The 20,638-nt window shown below is 38.3% G+C and overlaps 1 protein-coding gene across 2 annotated transcripts in view; it reads left to right on the forward strand.

The window, feature by feature from the left end:
- Positions 1-15,638, forward strand: part of PGM2 (phosphoglucomutase 2) — a 29,151-nt gene extending 13,513 nt beyond the window's left edge. Inside the window, exons 4-14 of one of the 2 annotated variants that reach the window (XM_089525081.1) lie at positions 2,554-2,638; positions 3,869-3,952; positions 4,203-4,396; positions 5,210-5,399; positions 5,851-5,948; positions 7,130-7,310; positions 7,409-7,502; positions 8,934-9,063; positions 9,148-9,337; positions 10,870-11,003; positions 13,117-15,638. In XM_089525081.1, coding sequence (XP_089381207.1) covers positions 2,554-2,638; positions 3,869-3,952; positions 4,203-4,396; positions 5,210-5,399; positions 5,851-5,948; positions 7,130-7,310; positions 7,409-7,502; positions 8,934-9,063; positions 9,148-9,337; positions 10,870-11,003; positions 13,117-13,219 — 1,483 coding nt within the window. In that variant the 3' untranslated portion in view covers positions 13,220-15,638. Of the gene's footprint in view, positions 1-2,553; positions 2,639-3,526; positions 3,752-3,868; positions 3,953-4,202; positions 4,397-5,209; positions 5,400-5,850; positions 5,949-7,129; positions 7,311-7,408; positions 7,503-8,933; positions 9,064-9,147; positions 9,338-10,869; positions 11,004-13,116 lie in introns of those variants that run through there. The other variant, XM_089525082.1, reaches the window with a different exon arrangement.
- The last annotated feature ends 5,000 nt before the right edge of the window (positions 15,639-20,638 follow it).

Raw genomic sequence — 20,638 nt, forward strand, 5'->3', positions numbered from 1 at the left:
CAAAGCTTGTCTTCCCAGCTATAGCTCTGTGAGTGGTCACTCTGGTCCTCCAGGTGTTTTGGACTTCAGCTCCCAGAAGCCATAGCCATCTTGACCAATAGTCTGGGATTCTGGGAGCTGAAGTCCAAAACGTGTGGAAAGCCAGAGTTTGGGAATCATTTCTATAGCCAAATGAACTTCAGGAAAATCTGAGGAACACAGTGGGGCCTCTTGCAATTATTTTACTTCATGTACATAATAGTGTTATCTTACTTTAGATATTCCTAGAAAGAACATATTAATAAAGTCTGTGAAAAATCAAATCTGCAAAAGTCAAAGCCGCAAATGTAGAGGGACAAGTGTATATGTGTTAAATTATTTTAATATTATTAATGTTAATATTGTTTGTTAATAGTTGTATATTTAATCTTGATCCTTCATATGCATTTAAATATATTGTAATCATTTTAATTTGTTAGCCACTTTATGTCTCAGTTTTGAGTGAAAAGTAAGTGTGTGTGTGTGTGTGTATGATGCTAATAACAGTAACAACAGTAATAATGGAAACTGGCATAGTGATACATATTGTGATATATCAATAATAAAGAACACAGTTAAGGAGAGGGAGGAGTAAAAGGAGTTGTTATGCAAAAAGTCTTTTCCATCCAGAAAAACAAGATTTTCACAAAAAAATTAAGCAAAATTTCACCTAAAGAAAAAAAAAGAGGAACAAAAATAAAACATTAAAAATATGCTGAAATCCTTATAGTTTTACTCTGTGCAAAGAAGACATGAAATTATTCATTCTTGCATGTCAGAATAAAACAAATATCCGTGCTAGGAAAAGGTAGCCTACTACGTTCGTCTCTTTTCTTTTCTTTGGCTAATTGATAGAAATATAGGACCTTATGCTATTAAGATTGCAGTCTAATGCATACTTGCTAATGAATAAGGAACATGGTTCCAGGAGTTATTTTATATATTAAAACATACATACATACATACATACATATCCCCCCTGCCCTATCTCCATGGATCTCAGGAGAGAATACAATAAAATCAGTTTAAACTGTTTAAAATAATTTAAAACAGTAAAAACAATTTAAACATACTAAAAGCATATTACTGGTAATTCGTTTCAAGAGTTGAGTGAACTCCACACTTAACTTCCACTGATTTTAATGAAATTACATTAAAATTCTTGTCAGTCCAGGATTCTCCTTATCAGGGTTTCCAAATACTTGAGAAACACATTTGCAACCATTTTTGAAAATCCTTTCCATCTCTAAAATTAAGTAAACTTTATTTCAGATGGTGTTTTGGTCCTCCCCATCCTTCGAGCTTATTTGTTGTTTCATTATTCTGTTTTTACTGTATTTGATTTGGTTGTAAACCACCTTGAGGTTTTTTGGCATGATTACAGTAGGTTTTAAATTGTTTGTTTTTTAAAAAAAAGTATACAGATTCCCTAATATTTTAAAATAATACTTAGAATTTCTTTTAAAAAATCTGATTGGATCCAATATAATAATAATAATAATAATAATAATAATAGGATTTATTTATATGCCGCCCAATCACTGAGAATCTGGGCAGCTTACAACAGAGGGGATAATAGACGGTTCCCTGCCCGCAGGCTTACAATCTAAAAAGGCACGACACAAAAGGAGAAGGGAATGGTGAAGGGGGGGAATCAGGTCCAGCATTCTTCTCTCCCTCTGAGGCCTGGACCAAGGCAGATGGACTGGAGGGAGGGCTCTTCCAACATAACCATTTTCTCCACTGTATTTACACATATTAGGTTTGCTGGACTCTTTCAAAGTATCTGGCCACTGAGTCATTTAGCTCATTACGGACTATCGGGAGTTTTCCAGGATTTTACCTAAAGCCTACTGGAAGATACCAGTGATTAAACCTTGGAACTTCAGTGTACAAAACATATGCTCTACTTTTGAGCTTCAGCACTTTCTCCAAATATTTGGTGGAGGTAGTAGCACAGCTGACAACTTCTGGTTTTTTTGTAGCAGTAAAGTTATTTCATAGTCCTCTGTGGGTTCCTCCTTTGCAATTTCACATGAGAACATACTGCATGTATGAGTAGATATTTTCCATAATTAGCCTACCTGCAGTAACAAGTCAATTGGCTTTGACGTGGGGTTCTCTTTAATTACTCTTCTTAATTTTTGTTAAGGTCTTGCCTACATAGTAGTTAGAGGAAGGCTTTCTTTATAAATTGATTTTATTCATCCTTTTATTAATGATTTATTTTATTAATGATTAATGGTTTATTAATATCTGATTGCACTGAGCATATACTTTCTCACTGTCCACATTTTAAAGGTAAGTAACTTAATCTGTGTACTTGCACTGGAGAAGATAGTTATATCACCCTTTATACATTACAAAATATATGTTGTTTCCAGTATAAGTGGAGATTAATCATCTTGTTAAAAAGAATATGTTAAGTGGCCCTGATTGACAACTAAATTGAAATTGGTTCCAATGTAATAATGCTTGCTAAAGTTATGAAAGGTTTCCATTCTGAATCTTGGTTTTCTTCCCTTGTGCCTACAGATTTGCAAGACTTGCTGCAACTACATTCATCAGCCAAGGTGTTCCTGTTTACCTTTTTTCTGGTATAACACCAACTCCTTTTGTGGTAAGTTTGTATTTTGTCCTAGTTACATTATTTATGCATTGTTTTAGTGGTATGTAAGTGAGTAGAACTCAATAGAGTTTGTTTCATCTGCACACATTAATGGTATAATGACCTCATAATTACTATTAAAAATATTAAGATATGATTAATTTAAGCTAGTCATCTACAGTTTTCTTGGATATGATAGATTTTTCTGCTCTCTGCTTCTACCTGTTGTAGATTGCCTCTGTATTGTTCTGAAGTTATTTTAGGATTATGATGCAGAACCACAGAATAAGTACTTCAGTCTGGATACAGATGCCTATGATAGGGTTAAGATAAAGACCTCTCAATATTATGTTTTTGGGGTTTTTTGCTGCAGAAAAGAATTGCAAGCAAAGCTTTAAGTGCTAAACAGCAAATGCCTTTTATTGGACTGCCATTATGGATGCTAATTCTGTGGCCTCATAACCAGCTAAGAGTTTTGGCAAGGCAATTTAAAAGCTATGAGATACTGATACTGAGGATATTCATTTTCTTGGTTGGTTGGAATATTGTTGTAATGCATAAAAGGCAGGCAGTGTAATACACTGTTGTGAAAGGGAACCTGTGGCCTTTCTGCTGTTCCCTAGCCAGCAGACCAGTGGTGAAGGATGATGCAAACTGCAGTCCAACAATATCTGGAGGGCCACAAAATGTCACCACTTATGCCTGCGAGTAACATGTTCTATTTAGACCAGTGAGAATTCAGTACAAAATCTGACTGCATGACCCTGTACAAATGATTTCTTATCTTTGCTTCTTTCAAAGTTGTGTTGTAAGGACAACACTGAATTAATTGATTGTTTATTTAGATGTTAAGAGAATTATCAGAACAGGAAAGACCTCATGATCTATATCACTGGCATTTTCCCACCATTTCTCAACTCAATATTGAGCATCAGGAGCCAGCTAAAAGAAGAATGGCATTCAATTCTTCAAAAACTATTGTCTTTTAAACTTGGTGAAATTACAGTGGAAGTTCCATTATTTTTACGGGGGACAAGCTAACATATAAGAATGGGTTTCTGCAAGGTCTTTCTGACTCTAATAACTGCAAGGATCTTACCCTATACTCTGGTGGGACATCCTGAGGTGTGTACAAATGTACTATTTTATTTTTTATTTTAAAAAAAACTTTGAAGAAACAAGGCAATTTTTCCATCCAGTCATCTTCCATTTTAATTTAACTCTTGTGTTGATTTTCCATAGCCCTATACAGTGACTCATCTGAAACTTTCTGCTGGAATTATGATTACTGCATCTCATAACCCCAAACAAGATAACGGGTACAAGGTATACTCCTGCTTATATTTTTTTCTGGCATTTTGACATGCATCTGAATATAATGATTGAATCTTAATTGCACCAACCAAGATAGCCAGAAGGGAATTTATTTAATTTGCATTTTGGTATTTTTATCATTTGATTTTGATATCAGGGTTACAGTTCAAACAAACTACAAATTATAATAGCATTAATTTATTGTGCAATTTCCAGTAATGGCACTGAAAGAAATCTCTTCTTATATCTTGAATATTCATAGGTTTATTGGGAAAATGGTTCTCAGATAATTGCACCTCATGATAAAGGTATTGCTCATGCTATTGAAGAAAACCTAGAGCCATGGCCTCAAGCTTGGGATGACAGCCTGGTTGATACAAGTTCCCTTCTCCATGATCCTTATTCATCTATTAACAAGGACTACTTGACAGACATACAGAAACATTGCTTTCACAGGTAAATTTGCAGGAAAAACTCTGCTGGTGAAATCTTTATTAATCAATTTTATAAGAAAAGGTTTAAAACTAAAAGTGGACTTGAAAGAGGTTCCCCCAAAGAAAGATGGGACTCTCTTCTGACCACTGGTAGAAAGGCAAGGTTTGAACATGTTATTGAGAGATTTGAGGAAGTGGAACAAAATGCTGCATTAATTATATTATTCAAGTAAGAGGAGGATTAGCCAACAGTAAGGAATGAGTAGTAGTCACAAATGTGGTCATCCCAAGGAGGTCACACCTTTCTGTGATATATTTATTGATAAAAAGATGTCATAAAAGCTTAACTGTGTAAAGATTATAGCAACAGTAAGATTTTTGCCTGTGAGGAGGAAAACTGTGGTGAGTCCAGCTTTTCTTTTTCACTTTTGGTGAAGATGCATTTGGGAAGGAAAAGTCCAAAAGTTTGGGATTGTGTCTTTTATCTTGTTCCTCTGTGGTCTTTCCTCACCTTATCCTCTAGAATCTTGGTGGAGGTACTGTTGGTAGTGCCAGCATAAAGGGGATCAACATATGTCCAAGACCTGTGTAGCCCTTTTTCACTGTGTAGCCCTTTGTGTAACTTTTTGTCTGCTTGAACATCTAGAGTTATAATTGCACAACATTGCTAGAACATACACATGTTGCTTGCACTAGTGTGGCCTGAAAGTTTGAGGCATACAGTATTTTTTTAAAAATCCAACTATATTGAAATAACATGATACAATACATTTATTTGTTCTTAACAGTAGACAAGCTTATGTAAACTTAATATCATTGATGTACTTAATTTCAGGAACATAAACAAGGAAACAAAGCTGAAATTTGTCCATACCTCTGTGCACGGTGTAGGCCATGAGTTTGTGCAGTCAGCCTTTAAGGCATTTGACTTTAGCCCTCCATTTGCTGTTCCTGAGCAGAAGGAGCCTGATCCAGAATTTCCAACAGTAAAATACCCAAATCCAGAGGAGGGTAAAGGCGTACTGGTAAACATTATTTAGTAAAACTTCCTTTTACATTTCTTTTGTTACAACTCACACTTTTGTAGAAATACTTCTAAATACTTTGTCCATTTTTTTCTTTAAGTGTACATATGCTTATATATTTTGAAATGCTAACAAGCAACATTTTTTTTCTCCTTTTCTCACATTCCCAGTAACACTTATAGTATTCTGACGGGTAATTCATGTTACTTACAGGGAATCAGAAAGCTGACACATTCATGTTTCTGCAAGCTGTGCAATAAAAATAATGTGTGAATCAATGTTACATCATTTCTGTCTCCTGTATAGTCTCCAGGCTTCATACAAATCTTTGTTTCTGTAAAAAGCATATTGGCCTTTTGTATAATGTGCATATTTTTCTTTTTCTTTTTTTTAATAACAAAAACCTGCCACATAATTTGTGTTGAGGCTTTTCTTTATCATTTTTTTCCAGACTCTGTCTTTTGCTTTAGCTGAAAAAGAAGGAGCTCGGATCATTTTAGCCAATGATCCTGATGCTGATAGGCTTGCTGTTGCAGAGAAACAACAAAGGTACGGTTGGTTTTGCTGGCTGTAGTCTCTCAGGTGTTCTTTCACACATAGATGGGATAACTTAATTATCTGATCCCATCTTTCATGGGAGGAGGGGCATGAGATTTGCAGGGCCATGTGGTTTAGTCCTGCCTTGTTGACTCTGAAGTGCCCATCCCCATCATCCATATATATAGATGAGAAAAAAGGGATGGCCTGCATAGATGTACAGAGCTGTTTCAAGTAAGATGAGAGGCTGGACTGTGATCCACCTCATGTAGGTAAGCTATATGTATACATCATTGCATAAGGAGACCTCTTTACATGTGGACTAAATAAGCACATGACTGCTGCATATGACAGTTAACAGGGCTAGCCTGCATGCAGCCTCCTTATGCATTTTTCGCAGTGGATTCCAAGGTAGCTGGAGCCGGGGCTTGGGTCTCAGAGCCTAGAGGCTCCGTCCTGGGTGCTGGGCCTGGGGACAGGGGCTCTGAGACTCAAGCCTCAGCCCTGGCCCCAGCTGAGTGGGTGGCAAGACTCCGTCCTCAAAACCAAGCTGGGGCAGAAGGTTCGGGGGAAGGAAGAGGAAGGAGGGAGGGAGGGAGAAGGGAGGAGGGAGGGATGGAGGAGGCAGGGTGAGAGACTTTTGTTCCCAATGGTGGCACGGCTGTGTCCATGCTGCCATTGGGGACAGTGAGGGCTTGCCATCCATGCATGCTTACATCCATGGATGGCAAGTCCGTGGATAAGGAGGGTCCACTGTAGCTGATTTATGTGCACTGAAGCATCAGTACACAGATTTTTTAAAAGTCATTCTTCCTGTGTTGTGTTAACCTGCGCTGATCCTGTGACTTGCTTGTTCTATCAAAGTAAATACCCAAATATATATATATATTGTCAACTGTCCAATATTTGTTAAAATAAATAAATAAAATTAAAACTAGCATCCGCCTTCGTGATGTTACTGAGCACTTGAGGATAGTAAAAAAATATACCTTAATACATTTTATTTTCAGTGGTTACATAGTCAACCGCTGTGGAAGATAAATGGATCTGCACACCTAATCCCCCTTCTTTTCTTCTCATTGCATAATCAGTAGATTTCTTCCCTGCAGTTCTTGATTTACTTGTATACAAAAGCTGTCAAGCTATTTTTTTCCAGTTATCTAAAAGCTATTGTCTCTTTTTATCTCACCCAGTGGTGAATGGAAAGTGTTTTCTGGCAATGAATTGGGAGCACTTTTAGGCTGGTGGATCTTCACTTGCTGGAAAAATAAGAACCGGGATCCCAGTGCTATCAAAGATATATACATGCTGTCTAGCACTGTGTCCTCAAAAATATTAAGAGCAATTGCTCTAAAGGAAGGTTTTCACTTTGAGGTAAGTTGATTGTTAGGCAGGAAGAAAACATGTAACTTTTTTTGTTCTTGTTTTGTGCATGAGTAGTACACACTCTCATTGACCCTTGGTCTCTACAGGAAACATTAACAGGATTCAAGTGGATGGGAAATAGAGCTAAGCAGCTCATAGACCAAGGAAAAACTGTATTATTTGCCTTTGAAGAAGCTATTGGTAATATATTTTTCCTTGTTTCATAGTAATGTAATGTTGTTACAGAGAACTTTATCTGTTTACTTACACCTGTTGTTAGATTTTTACTGATCATAATTGATAAGGTATTAATGTTGGAAATTCTATGTATTGCATTCTCCTTTCCCTCCTTAGATTATTTATATCCCATCTTTCTCCCAATATAAGGAATCAAGATGGCTAACAAAAGTTTAAAATATTACAAGTTAAAAACAATACAAGCATTATAATGAATATAGAAAATTTAAAAACAATTAAACAATTGTCTCTGGGGAAGGATGGGGAAGAGTAGCCAGGGTTGATTCTTCAAAAGAATCCTTCACCTCTCTCACAATTGTCTTTCTTAGACTATGTTCCTCCTCAGCAGGAAGAAAAATGGGAAGCCAGCTGGAGCTCTTTGCTCCAGAGAGGAAGGATTGAGTGTTCTTCCTCACCATGAAGAAGCTTCTCCTTTTGCATCTAGTCACCTTGGGAGCAGCAACCAAGCAGCTACCATAAAGCATCTCACCCGCACTGGCCTTTGCTGCAAGGTATGCATGGGCAAGAGGCTTTTCAGTCGCTGCTCAAGCAGCTGCTCATTGCTGCTCCTAGGATGACTGGCTACAAAGGGAGCAGTGACTGAGAATCTTCTCACCTATGCCGACCTTGCAGCAAAGGCTACTCAGTTGCTGCTTGACTGGCTGCTTGGTTGCTGCTCCTTTTGCACCCAGTCACTGCAAGCAGCAGTTGAGCAGCCAACTTTTTGTTTGCTGTAAGGCTGGCATGGGTGAGAGGGAGAATCACTGGGCCACTATCACAGTTGGATTCACACATAAGAGGCTGAAGTGGAGGAAGAGTGGGTGGTGAGTTGGACATGGCTGAGATAGATGCTGCTCATTGCTGGCTGGCTGCTGCACAAACAGACCTGCTTTCAAGAATGGGGAGGGGGTTGTTATGGTTGTTGCTGAAGAGGGAAGTAGGCGGTAGCCCAAAATACTTTTGTGACCACTGGCTTAGAGTCATAGAACAGTGGTGGCTCCTAAGTGGAATTAATAAAATAAAAATACAGTGAACTGTACAGTGCGTGGACCTCTGCGTAAAGTGAATACAGCATATGCTTGAGCCCCATTTAAAACAACGGGTTGTGCATGTGGTGCGGCGCATGTGCCATGGGCACACACACCATTGCCTGTTTTGTAGTGCGAAAGCTGCATATAGTGCACCTGCGTATAACGTGGGCGCACTGTATACACTCTTAGTTTGATCAAGGAAATAGGTGAAATGCTTAAATGATAGATTTCTGTCTCTCTGTTTTCATTTTTGTGGCAATTGTAACTGTCTTAATGGAAGTATAATCTAAGCACTTCATAAGTCAAGAATATCTGATTAGAGCAATTTTAACAAACTATTTTTTCCTCTAACCATCATTTTCAGGATATATGTGCAGCCCTGTAGTCTTGGATAAAGATGGTGTCAGTGCTGCAGTCATAGCTGCAGAAATGTCTAGTTTTCTGGCAACGAAGAATGTGTCTTTGTCTCAGCAACTGAAGAACATTTACAATGAGTGAGTTTCCTGTCATCATACATTTAATATGCTTTCTACACATAAGCTATATGGCGTTCACAAATGACTATTTCATGTTGATAGGTATGGCTATCATGTTACCAAAGCTTCATATTTTATCTGTTATGATCAGAAGATTATTAAGGAGTTGTTTGAGAAGCTTAGAAATTATGATGGAAAGAGCACGTATCCAAAGACCTGTGGGAGATTCTCAGTGTCTGGAGTGAGAGATCTAACTACTGGCTATGACAGTAACCAGTCTGATAAAAAAGCTGTAAGTATAGTTTGTAAATGTTGCTGTTTTGTTTCTATAAAGCTTTGCACAGCACATACTCATTCTTTTTCCATACCCTTAAATACCTTTGCTTGGAAATAAACTCCATCCCCATTGATTTTAGGGACAACTGTGTTAGTCTGTACTCACTAAGCATATACACACAGGTATTTTATAGACTAATAGTTTTATTTATGGTGCCACAATGGATTCAGTTTCAATAAGAATGATCAGGATTCCCGCATTTCACTCTGGTACAATGAAAGAGCCTGTATAGACAATTATATACTGCTAGTCATTTTTCCCCCTTCATATATAATTCTCAGAAAATCGGAGTGGATATTATAATTTATCCTGCACATACAGATGATGGGATGTGGTGGCTCAGCAGTTAAGATGCTGATTCTGATGATTGCAAGGTTGGCAGATTGGTAGTTTGGGACCTAAGCGCTGCATGATGGAGTGAACTTCTGTCATAGCCCCAGCTTCTGCCAACCTAGCAGTTCAAAAGCATGTGAAACTGCAAGTAGATAAATAGATACCACTTTGATAGCAAGGTAACAGTATTCCCTATGCCTCGGCGTTTAGTCCTGATGGTCACATGACCATGGAATCACCTTTGACTGCTGGCTTCCTCGGCTTAGTAACAGAGATGAGGACCGCTCCCTACAGTCAGATATGACTAGACAATTTTGTCAAAGGGAAATCCTATACCTTTTACCTTTACAGTCATTATAAACAGTCATATACTAGACGTGATTGTCTTTTAATGGTTTTATTTGCTAGTGTGGCATAATGGCTAGCCTGCAAGACTTGGACTTGAAACATTCAAGTTCAAATCCCCACATGGATCTGAACCTCACTGGTTTATATTGTAGTACAGTCAACACCACACATGGTTGACAACTACAGTGCATTGAGGACTGTAAATTTTAATCACAGATCAGCACTAGGGAAAAATATACTTGCCATTAGAAGAAAGTATGTCATATTCGTCATCTGAGTGCACTGTGGTACAGTTTTCCTATCACAAGAAAAAGGAGAAAGGATCATGTTATGTTTTAACCATTTGACCTAATTCTCCTTTTCATAACTGGGGAAGTACATAATACTTGGCGATTTTTTTCCTGCTCAGGGAAAAATCATGTCAGAACATATGTGAGAAATACTCTTTAAAAATGGGTCAAGTGTTTTGAAATATTGCATTATTTTGGAATTTTCTGGGGGGGAAACCCATTTGTATACAAGCTTATTGACCAAAAATGATTATTTTCTATGAAAAAAAATATTGGGTTTTCAGGAAAATTGAAATTTTCACAAAGTCCTCATATATGAAAAATTATCAAAGCCCCCACAAAACTCATAATCTCACCCACCATTTCACCTTCCACGTGAAAACAAAATAAGCAAAGTTTTACATCCCTGTTCAAAACTGATACTGTACTTTATGATCTAACACTTCTGTTTCACACATCTCAGTTTCATACAGTCCAGTGGCAAAAATTCTGATGAAGTCAATTTCTTTGGTGTAGGTGCTCCCTACAAGTAAGAGCAGCCAGATGATAACATTCACCTTTAATAATGGATGTGTGGCAACTATGCGAACAAGTGGGACTGAACCTAAAATCAAATATTATGCAGAGCTTTGTGCACCTCCTGGGAACAGGTACAGTTTGGAATTATTATTTCTAGCAATTCTTAATTAAAATATGGGAACAGAGTCTGTCACAGAGTACTCATTAAGCAATTTTCATGGTTTGATTATGTGTAGAGTAGCTCAGTTCTGATCTAAGGGATTTTGTCATATAACCTGAATCCTAAAGCCCTATCCACCAGATCCTACCCCACTGTATTATAGTAGTGGAATAACTTCTACGTTATTTGTTAGTACATAAATCTTTTTAAATTAATGTCCTATTTAGACATGTGTACAGCGCTTCCTGAGCTATTTGATATGATGGACTGGCAGAGTTGTTTTTGAGTTTTTTCACTATGTGCCAAGGGCTGACACCATATTTGTATTGACTCTTTTTTCTTTCTTTCCTGTAAACTTGCTATGGACCAGAAGCTAATGGCTCACAGACTGGCACTAGTAAACAGATAACCACTTTGAGTAGTAGTTATATACTGTAAAGTATGTTTTAATTGTGAGTGTAGGGTATCTCATCAGGCTTGTTGCTGTATCATTCATAAAAGTTCTGTTTCTCAAAGGAAGTTTTTTTAAAAAAATAACAAAAGAAAAAATGTATGAAGTAATCATTTGGAGAAAAATTAGCTTACAAAAGTAGGATGATGGATATTATTCTATGAACTAGTATTGCTTGTGAGTATGACTAAACTGAGGCTGTTGTACTTTGGACAATAATGCTTGGCAAATTGGAAAATGGTAGGAAAAGTGGAAGACTACATTTCAGGTGGATTGATTAAGTCAAGGAAGCCACAGCCCTGAGTTTGGAAGAGGTGAGCAGGACTGTGGATAACCAGGGATCTTAGAGGTCTCTCATTCATAGGGTCACCATGGCCCAGAACAGACAGGCCAAATGAAGCAGCTTCCAGCTGCCTTGGAGGCATGCTAATTAGACAAGGCATGCCTCCAAAGCTAGACCGCACTCCACTCCTTTCAACTAGAGCAAAGAAGAGCCAGAATAATCTGGCTCCTGGAAGCACAGGTTGGTATTAAGAGCAAACCACGTATTTGGCAGGGTTTGGATCCACTTCTGGCCAGAGCAGATTCGGGCCGCTCTTTCCCGCCCATCTGCTCTAGCCCCATAAGTTGAAGTCAACTTGATAGTAACACATCTCTTTACATGGCAAAAACAAAAGTTTCTGAAGGCAACAACACTGCATTATTACATAGTACTGGAGGGGTAATACCACATGGAAGCAACAGAAACAGAGATAGCTGCAGATTATCACTTTCTTGAATGTTTGGATCTCTGGTTTCCTTAAAGCCCAGGCACTATGAGAGAAGCGATCATTTATAATATGTGCAGCCCTGATCATGCTTTATGGAAAGCAGAAAGCAGATCAAGAAAAGTGAGGACAGAAAATATTGGAGACTAATTTTATATATGGTGACTGCTGCCAGATTATTGGTAGCACAAAACTGGAAAACAAGGAAAATTCCCTTTATAGATAACAGGTTACTTAAATTAATGCACATGTTTGAATTAGATAAATTGACAGTGAGGTTGAATAATAAAGATTTTAATATGATAGATAAAGTATGGTCTCTAATTGTAGAAGTTTGTAAAAAGAGATGGAAAATCTAAATACCAAATAATATTAACCACTAAACTTTGTTAAAGTAATACTGTTTGTGATCAAGAAAATATTTGAGTATCAGAAGTTTAGAACAATGAAATAAAAAAAAGCTTTTCTTTTTCTAAGTTAGAGTAAGGAAACAAGTGTGTATAGATGGATAGTGTGTTTAAATGTTTGTGAATTTGGGGTTAATGTTTAATGTTGTTTCTTATGTGCTTTCTATGTGTTGTTGTTGTTGTTGCTGTTATTTTAATAAAGAGGAAAGCAGATATGATGTTCCTCAATATTTGCCTTCCTTGCTTTCTAATATATTGAAGACAGTGTGAAAGTGGAAATTCAGTTCAGACAGTAGTTAGAATTAATCACTAGAACAATTGTGTAAGGGAGAATTAGAGACTCAAACATACTTCTGTTTCTTATCACGAATGACAATTTATGTGTTATAGAAACTACAGATTGAAATGCATGTGATATTTTTTTCATTATAGTTATCTTGTTTTTTGTCTTATTTTTAGTGACTTTGAAAAACTGAAGAAAGAACTGGATGAACTGGTCAATGCTATTGAAAAATATTTCTTTGAGCCAGAGAAAAATAATCTGCAGTCCAAGCCAGAATAATGTTTATGTCCCAGTTCAATCACTCATAATATTTATAAAAGAGTGACGGTTTCACAAATATGGCTGTAACTTTACCCCATTGAGAAACACTTGTGTTGCTTTTTCTGTCATCTGTATTTTAAGAGGTGGAATATGTCTTCCCTCTTTAAATTCTTTTTCGCTCAAACAATTTCCTGGAGAAATTGAACTTTTAGTAAATTAATTCTTAATGTGAGGTCACACAAGAACTTCCTATAGCATACAACTGGAATTACAGACAATACTTTGGAAATGGATAGCGTTTCTGTTACAATGTGTTAAATAATTTTGCATTCAGTCATAGGAACTGTGCCACCTGTAGACCTCTATTTTATCATGCTTGTTCAGCTGGAATTCTTTTACCTCATAATAGTTATCTGGTATATTGTGCTGAATGTGTTTTAAAGTCCGTTAAACTTTCTTGTGAAGAGACTCAAACCAATCCTCTCCCTTTCACTGATTATTTTCTGATTTTACTTCCCTTCTTCTGTATCTCTTAATATCTTGAATTGTAAGCACAAGAGCAAGGTCTCTTGTTTTATAGAGAATGAATTGTTACTGTGGATGCTTGATGAATAATGATAAATCATGCAGTGGCGTCACTAGGATTGGTGTCATCATATGTGGTAATTTCAGTAGATGGAAGCAGCAGAGATGTCCCTGCCAAATGCTTCCCAAGGGTGCTGCTTCCCATGGATGAGCAGGCAAGCAACCCAGGGGACATGTGGCAGAGGACCCCAGCCGAGGGAACACTTGGAAGGAAGGGAGGAGCAGAAGCAAAGGCTGCCCCTGAAAAAGGAAGGATGCTTCAGGGAGGACCTCTTCCTTCTCCTCCAGCTCAGTAGCATGGCAGCTTGGCCAGGCAGTGCTGAAGCAGCCAGGTTTGGGGGGGGGGGGTCCCCTGCCTGACTGCCTAACTCCACGCTACCAGGTCAAGCTGCCACACTACTGCCACCACTGAAGAGTAGCTGGGCAGCTTCACTGGGTGGCACAGAGGCAGGCAGGCCAGGAGACTCTTGTCCCTGACTGACTGCCTCCACACTTCCTGGCTGAGCCATCAAACTACAACTGCAACTGAAGAGTAGCCTGGCAGCTTCATCAAGCACTGCAGGCAGGCAGGCAGGCGGAAATATTCTTTCTGCCAAGCTGCCTCCATGCTGTCTGGCTAAGCCACCAGGCTACTGCTGCAGCCAAAGAGCTGGAGGATGAGGAGCTAAAGACTGGGTGGAAAAGGGAGGAGACTCCCACCTGTCAGACCTGGAACTTCGGCACCCACTCCTGCCACCCTGCAGCCTTTCTAGGTGTGATGGAGATGTTGGCCGGGAGAGGGATGAGACTCTCTTTCCCACCCTACCAACAAAGCTGCCAGACCCAGAACTTTGGCACCCCTAAAACATCTTTTAAAAAATATAAATTCCAAACAACAAGCCTTGATTTTGCCATTTTACATAAGGAACACCTTTTTACTATGCCATTGTATTTAATGGGACTTGATTTGGTATCCACGGGGGCGGGGGAGTGCCCTGGAACCAAACGCCAGAGGATAACAAGGGCCCACTGTACAAGAAACCTGCACGTCCAAGATCTGAGACAATGCACAGCGAAGACAAACCTGGCAGTAGCCCTGGCTGTTTGTGTATTTTTTTAACCTTCAAACAGAAAATATCAGTAGGAATAGTTTCACAACAGCAGAGTGTTTATTATCAACATATCACAATGACAACACAACATTGTTTGGGCTTAACTTTGCAAGACACATATTCTTGCAGTTACTCAGTACAGATAATGTGTGTGAAAATTCTAAAGAAATTAAACAACTGTTTTTCCTGTGAAAAGATTCTATTTAAGTCTTGGGCTGTACAGTACAAGCATGATCTATTTATTTTTCTTATGTTATTGTCTGTTTCCCCCTTTACCCATTACTCCCACCTTGGGACTTACTATGCTTTTTTTCAGATTCACAACAATCTACTTGGGTTGTTGTCTTTAGTAAGTCAAACTGTTTTCCTTGACTGGTCTTTTCAGCTGGAGACAGAACTTCCTTTACTAGGAATTCTTGCTCTGTCTCCCTTCTTTTAATCCAATTACAGTCGGCCCTTTTTACACAGAGATTTTTTATACACAGATTCAAGCATATACGGTTTGAAAATGTTCAAAAAAAGTATAAATTTCAAATATCAAACCTTGATTTTCCATTTTTTATTTGCTATGTCATTATATTTAATGGGACTTGAGCATACACGGATTTTGTTATACACGGGGATCTTGGAACCAAACCCCAGCATATAACAAGGGTCCACTGTATTCACAATACTGGCATTTTTCTCTAAACCTGGAGTATAAATGTACCAACAGTTTAACTGTAAATCAGTGATATTAAAAAGATTATTATTTAATCGGCTTTCAGTGTTCTGCTCCATTCTACATTATACTAGAGCCCTTCAGTGTATGAAATACAGATTGAAATATTCATTATGTAAATGCCACCATTTTCCTTCCTGAAAGTCCCAACTACCAGAAGGATCTTGTATATCTTGAAGAGTTCACTCAGCAGAAGTGAAACTTTTAACATAAGGATCTGAAACTCAGCCCACAAAAGCATGTTAAAAACTATTTGGCAATACGAATCAAAATACCATGCAATTTCTTTTTCTTAGTCCCACTACTCACTTTGTTGTCAACATTTAAAACACTTAAGTTAGCTATTATGGCAATCAATTCATTGAAACTAACAAGTGTTCATTCGATTAACTGTTGATTGTTATTACAGAATGTGGAACAACTGAGTAGAAATATAGCTTATGTTGGGTATGGTGTTGAAAAGCAGTGCCAGCCTCACTATTTGTCATGTGGCATGTCTTATGAGTAGTTTGTTACAACTCATTCCTCCACCACGTAAAGTGAAGTAGTAAAGTTCAAGACAACACCGTTCTAAAGTACAACATCAGTGTATCCAACTTGCCAGTTAAAACTACTTTCTTCACATCATAGTAAATGGGAAATGTTAAAATACTGCCATATATTTCTTAATAAAATATTGAGTATAATCTTTGGCTGCTTTGTGGATAAGATTTGGTTCCTAGCTATGAAAATGCACACCACCATAAACGTGGTAGACTTAAAGAAATCACAGGACACTCTGTTCAGCTACAACTACTATGTTGCAATAGTGCTGCAACATAGTGGACCTGCTAAGAAGTTACACCATTTGCTGATGTAGATACTTAGGATTGTGGTCCCAACAATGTCAAAGCCATCTGTAGAAACAAACTAGTCCCATTTTTGAAACTGCTAGCAATAAAAACTCCAAGATGTCTGGTTATGGAACAGTTTATAAGCATAAAGAATAAAAGAAACATGTTTTAGTCCTACAAGGTCAGTTCATCACTTATGCCAGCTTCGTTATCTGATCTTTCCTCCTCTTTAATGTGTATATTAATACTGCCCTTATATTCTTGCAAAGCACAGAGCATTCAGGTTCTGCATATAGTCACAGCTTTTACAATATATAAATAGACCTGGAAAAATAAACATGTCATTAGAAAAGAATTTGTTTTGATTCAAAGCCTGCTGAAGCCAAGGGAAAAGGTCCTCACACTTAAATAAGGATTGACTCAGGCCTTCATTAAAGTGTGTCCTTTCACAAAAACAGCTGGTCAAAAATAGCATTTTAGTTTAAACTAATGCCACAATTTTGACCAGTTTTTTATGATCTACCATAGTTTATCAGATTTTGTTTACAATAATTGCATTATTATTCAAGAGAGTATATTTAGCCATTTAGATACATGCAGAAACTGCAGTTAATATATACTGTATAAAAATGAAGTAACGCCTATATTAACGTCTGGTGATTTGGTTTTCTCCAAGTGAGGTCAACATGTGGCAAATTCCTAGTGTCTCCCCAAATCAAGTAAAACAAAATTATCTTTTTAGTTATGCTAGGTGCTTCTTATAAGTTCACAAAACCCAATATGTTGTTCACTCCTTTATGTGGTCCTCTTAAAAGCTGTTAAGATTGTCCATACCCTTAATCACAATGTTTAAGGGGTTTCATTTTGTCCCAGTTTGTAAAACTAGAAATCCTGAAGGGGAAGCAATGGGGAGTGTGTGGATGAGGACATTAACTCTCCCCTAAGAATTCTGCCTCCCCAATGAAATACATAGAAATGCTGCCGTATTATCATGGTATCATATAAAGCTGCTAAGATTCATTTGTGATCAGCTTGATTTCTGTCACCAACTGCTTGGAAAACATGGAAACCATGTCTTGTGTGTACAGGAGCCTCCGTGGCTCTGGTTCCAATGGAATAGGAACTTCTCTTGTGTTGGCAGCTGATAGTCTCTTTTTCCATAATATCAGTTCACATGAAGTGTTATCTGATATTTTTAGTGCTATTTCTCACCTCAAACTTGGTAGTGTAAATCAAAATAAAAGTATTGTCTGATCTAGTTCTTCTTAGAGCCACCTACCTTGGGCACACACCACAGAAAACACTGCTGGAAGAGGCCTGACCAGGCAAACTGGCAAAGATGTAGCCATGCTTCCACTGGCTCTGACGCACAGCACCTGTTTGGGCAGGCAACAGTGGAGTAGCAAATAAGTAGTGGTGAGATGTGCCTCAGCCTAAGCTAGTACTGCCTTCAAGTGCAGTACAGGATGTACTGTGGCCCATGGTACAAAAATGGGGGTAGTCCTCCCCCAGCATGGTGAAAATGAGATCTCACTGCTCAGACTATTGGCTGTCACTGAAAGGATGAAGCCCGACTGCTAGTCTTGAAGTAGGTTTTGACTGCCAGTCTCATGGCCATATCACATATCATGTTAATAATGCAGTCAATGACCAGGAGACTATAGGGAGTGTGCTATGCTTTAAAAAATGCTTCTAGCCCCTTGGCTATGAGAATACCTTAAAAACATTTCCTACAGCATGTGACTTAATTCAGAAACCAGATGTCAAATTAAATTTCCATTGACTTTTGAATCTCATAATGTTATTATTTGGAGCCTGTAGCTGAGTTTTCAAGATTAAATGAGGTGTGTGTTTATCCCAATGGTTTTGCCCAGCCCTAGAGTTAAAAAAAAAAAGCAGAGCTGTCAGATTCTGTTATAAACCTAAATAAAAAGTTGTCACATGCATAGATGAGCAAAGTATGGCAGCCGTGGCTAGTCAGGAACCTGTGGCTAGTCACAATCTGAGACATGAGGCAAAACAACCTGTCATTTGTTTTTTGGAAAATGTATCTTCAGCAACAGTAAAGCTCTATGGGTTGCTACTGCAGCAAGAAATGCAGCATTAGAGTTCTAGTTCTTTCCCATGCATACATAACATAAAATACATACTGTACAAGTAGGCCCTTGTTATCCACTGGGATTTGATTCGAGGACCCCCCATGGATACCAAAATTCATGGATGCCCAAGTCCTGTTATATACAATAGTAAAATTGTGTTCTTTATATAAAATGGCTTAAAATCAAGGTTTGCTATTTGGCATTTATACTTTTTAAAAAATATTTTCAATATGTGAATGCTTCTGGATGAAGCATATCTATGGATATGGAGAGCCAACTGTATTTTCAACCTATGGATGCTTGAATCCATGGATAAAGCATCTGTGGATAAGGAGGGCCAACTGTACATAGAAAACACTTTCCCAGGTAGTGCTACTCAAAGTGGTAGTCCATGGATGAGTGCCAGTCCCATGTCATTGACTGCCAGTCCCTGGTGAGTTTCCATAAAAGAAACAATTGTGGCCAGTGGGTCCCTGGCATGTTGGGGAAAATCTTATTGTCAGTTCTCCACATCAGATAGCCTGAGAAACACTGTTCAAGGGGAAACAGTTGTTGACTGAGTCGTAAGGTTGTCATATTTTGGACAGAACTTGAGAAGGGAGGACTTATTAGTAAATGCTGGGAAAGGTGGAGGGAAGTAGAAAGAGAGGAAAACCACATGTTAGATGGATGAAAGAGGTCATGGGTATGAATTTGCAGGAACTTATCAGAGCAGTGGAGGGCAAGGAGTCTTGGAGATGTCTCATCCTCAGGGTTGCCATGGGTCAGGATTGACTCAAAGGCAGTTAACAACAAAAAAGGTAATTTACCATCCATGCACAGCCTCTAAAATTTTGCAAAGTGAAACAAGATTCCTTTTGGGCCCTGAGGAGGCGCTCCTCTCAACATTTCAATTAAGTCTTTTCAATAAGGATAATGGTATAACATGACATTTTAAAGTTGTAGTTTTTCTTTCTTGGTTGAAAAATAGTTATGATAAAATATGAACAAATTAGACAGCTTTTGGTGCATGATTATGGAATCATATTTGAATATGATGGCTAATCTCAGTCTACCTGAATATGAACACTGGTAAACTTTCATAAATGTGTTATTCCTTATGGTCCAGAATGACCAGATAACATTATACTTTATAATAAGTCACATTAAGCCTATCAGCTGTGAAATGAGCTTTTCTGGCATTTTTAATCTGCAAAATTTCTAATAAAACTATCAAAAAGTCTCTAATGATGCTTGATTCAATACTCAGTCTTGCTAAATCAAAAAGTTTGGTTTGAGACATGGTAGACCTTAAAAGAGTTTTGATATGGTTGGGTTTACTGCGGCGGGATACAAACCGCCGCTTTGCGGCGTTCCCCCACCAGCGCCATTTGCTCCGCGCGGGAGCTGCAGCAGCCAAACCGCGCGGCTCCCGCGCGGAGCAAAAAAGAAGCTCCATTTCGGAGCTACTTTCCGCGGCGCACTGATGACGTCGCGAAGCACCGAGGGCGCATTCGTGATGTCATTAGCGCCGCGACACGTCTGGACGCTATGCGTCCAGACGTAACGATGGTGGCGCCCATGTGGAAGGGGCGCCGCCATCTTGTACGTATTGTATACGTACTAGGGTTAGGGGGGTGCGGAAGCACCGCCCCTTCCTAACCCTAGTACATATACAATACGTACTATATGGCAGTTTGTATCCCGCCTGAGAGATCTTTCTGCTGATTCTACTGTAGCTGGAGTTGTCAACAATATTCTCAAACTGACACAAACATTGGGAAATATTTCACAGTTTGTGGTCAGTTAATAAATTTAGCAATTCTAAAGCTTTCAGTTTCGGTTTTCTGAAATTTGCTTTATGTACTGGTGATTAATGTTGCATTTTCTGTTGCAAAAGCTTCACTGTTAAGGTTAGTAGGATATTGGTGTACTAACCCTTTCACTTTTTTTTCTAGCTCACTTTCAAAGATTGTGGGATGTTTCCACAGGAAGTTAATTTTTTTCAGCCAGCCACTTAACAGCATTAAAACATACAGTTAATCCTGCAATAACATTGTCAATCAAAACAAAATACAGATTTTCTGAAGTAAGCATCTTCTGGTGAATCATTTGTATCAGTCATTTCT

The sequence above is a fragment of the Sceloporus occidentalis genome, unplaced genomic scaffold, assembly GCF_023333645.1.
Source record: "Sceloporus occidentalis isolate IW3139 unplaced genomic scaffold, rSceOcc1.0.p SCAF_5, whole genome shotgun sequence".
Taxonomy (NCBI): domain Eukaryota; kingdom Metazoa; phylum Chordata; class Lepidosauria; order Squamata; family Phrynosomatidae; genus Sceloporus; species Sceloporus occidentalis.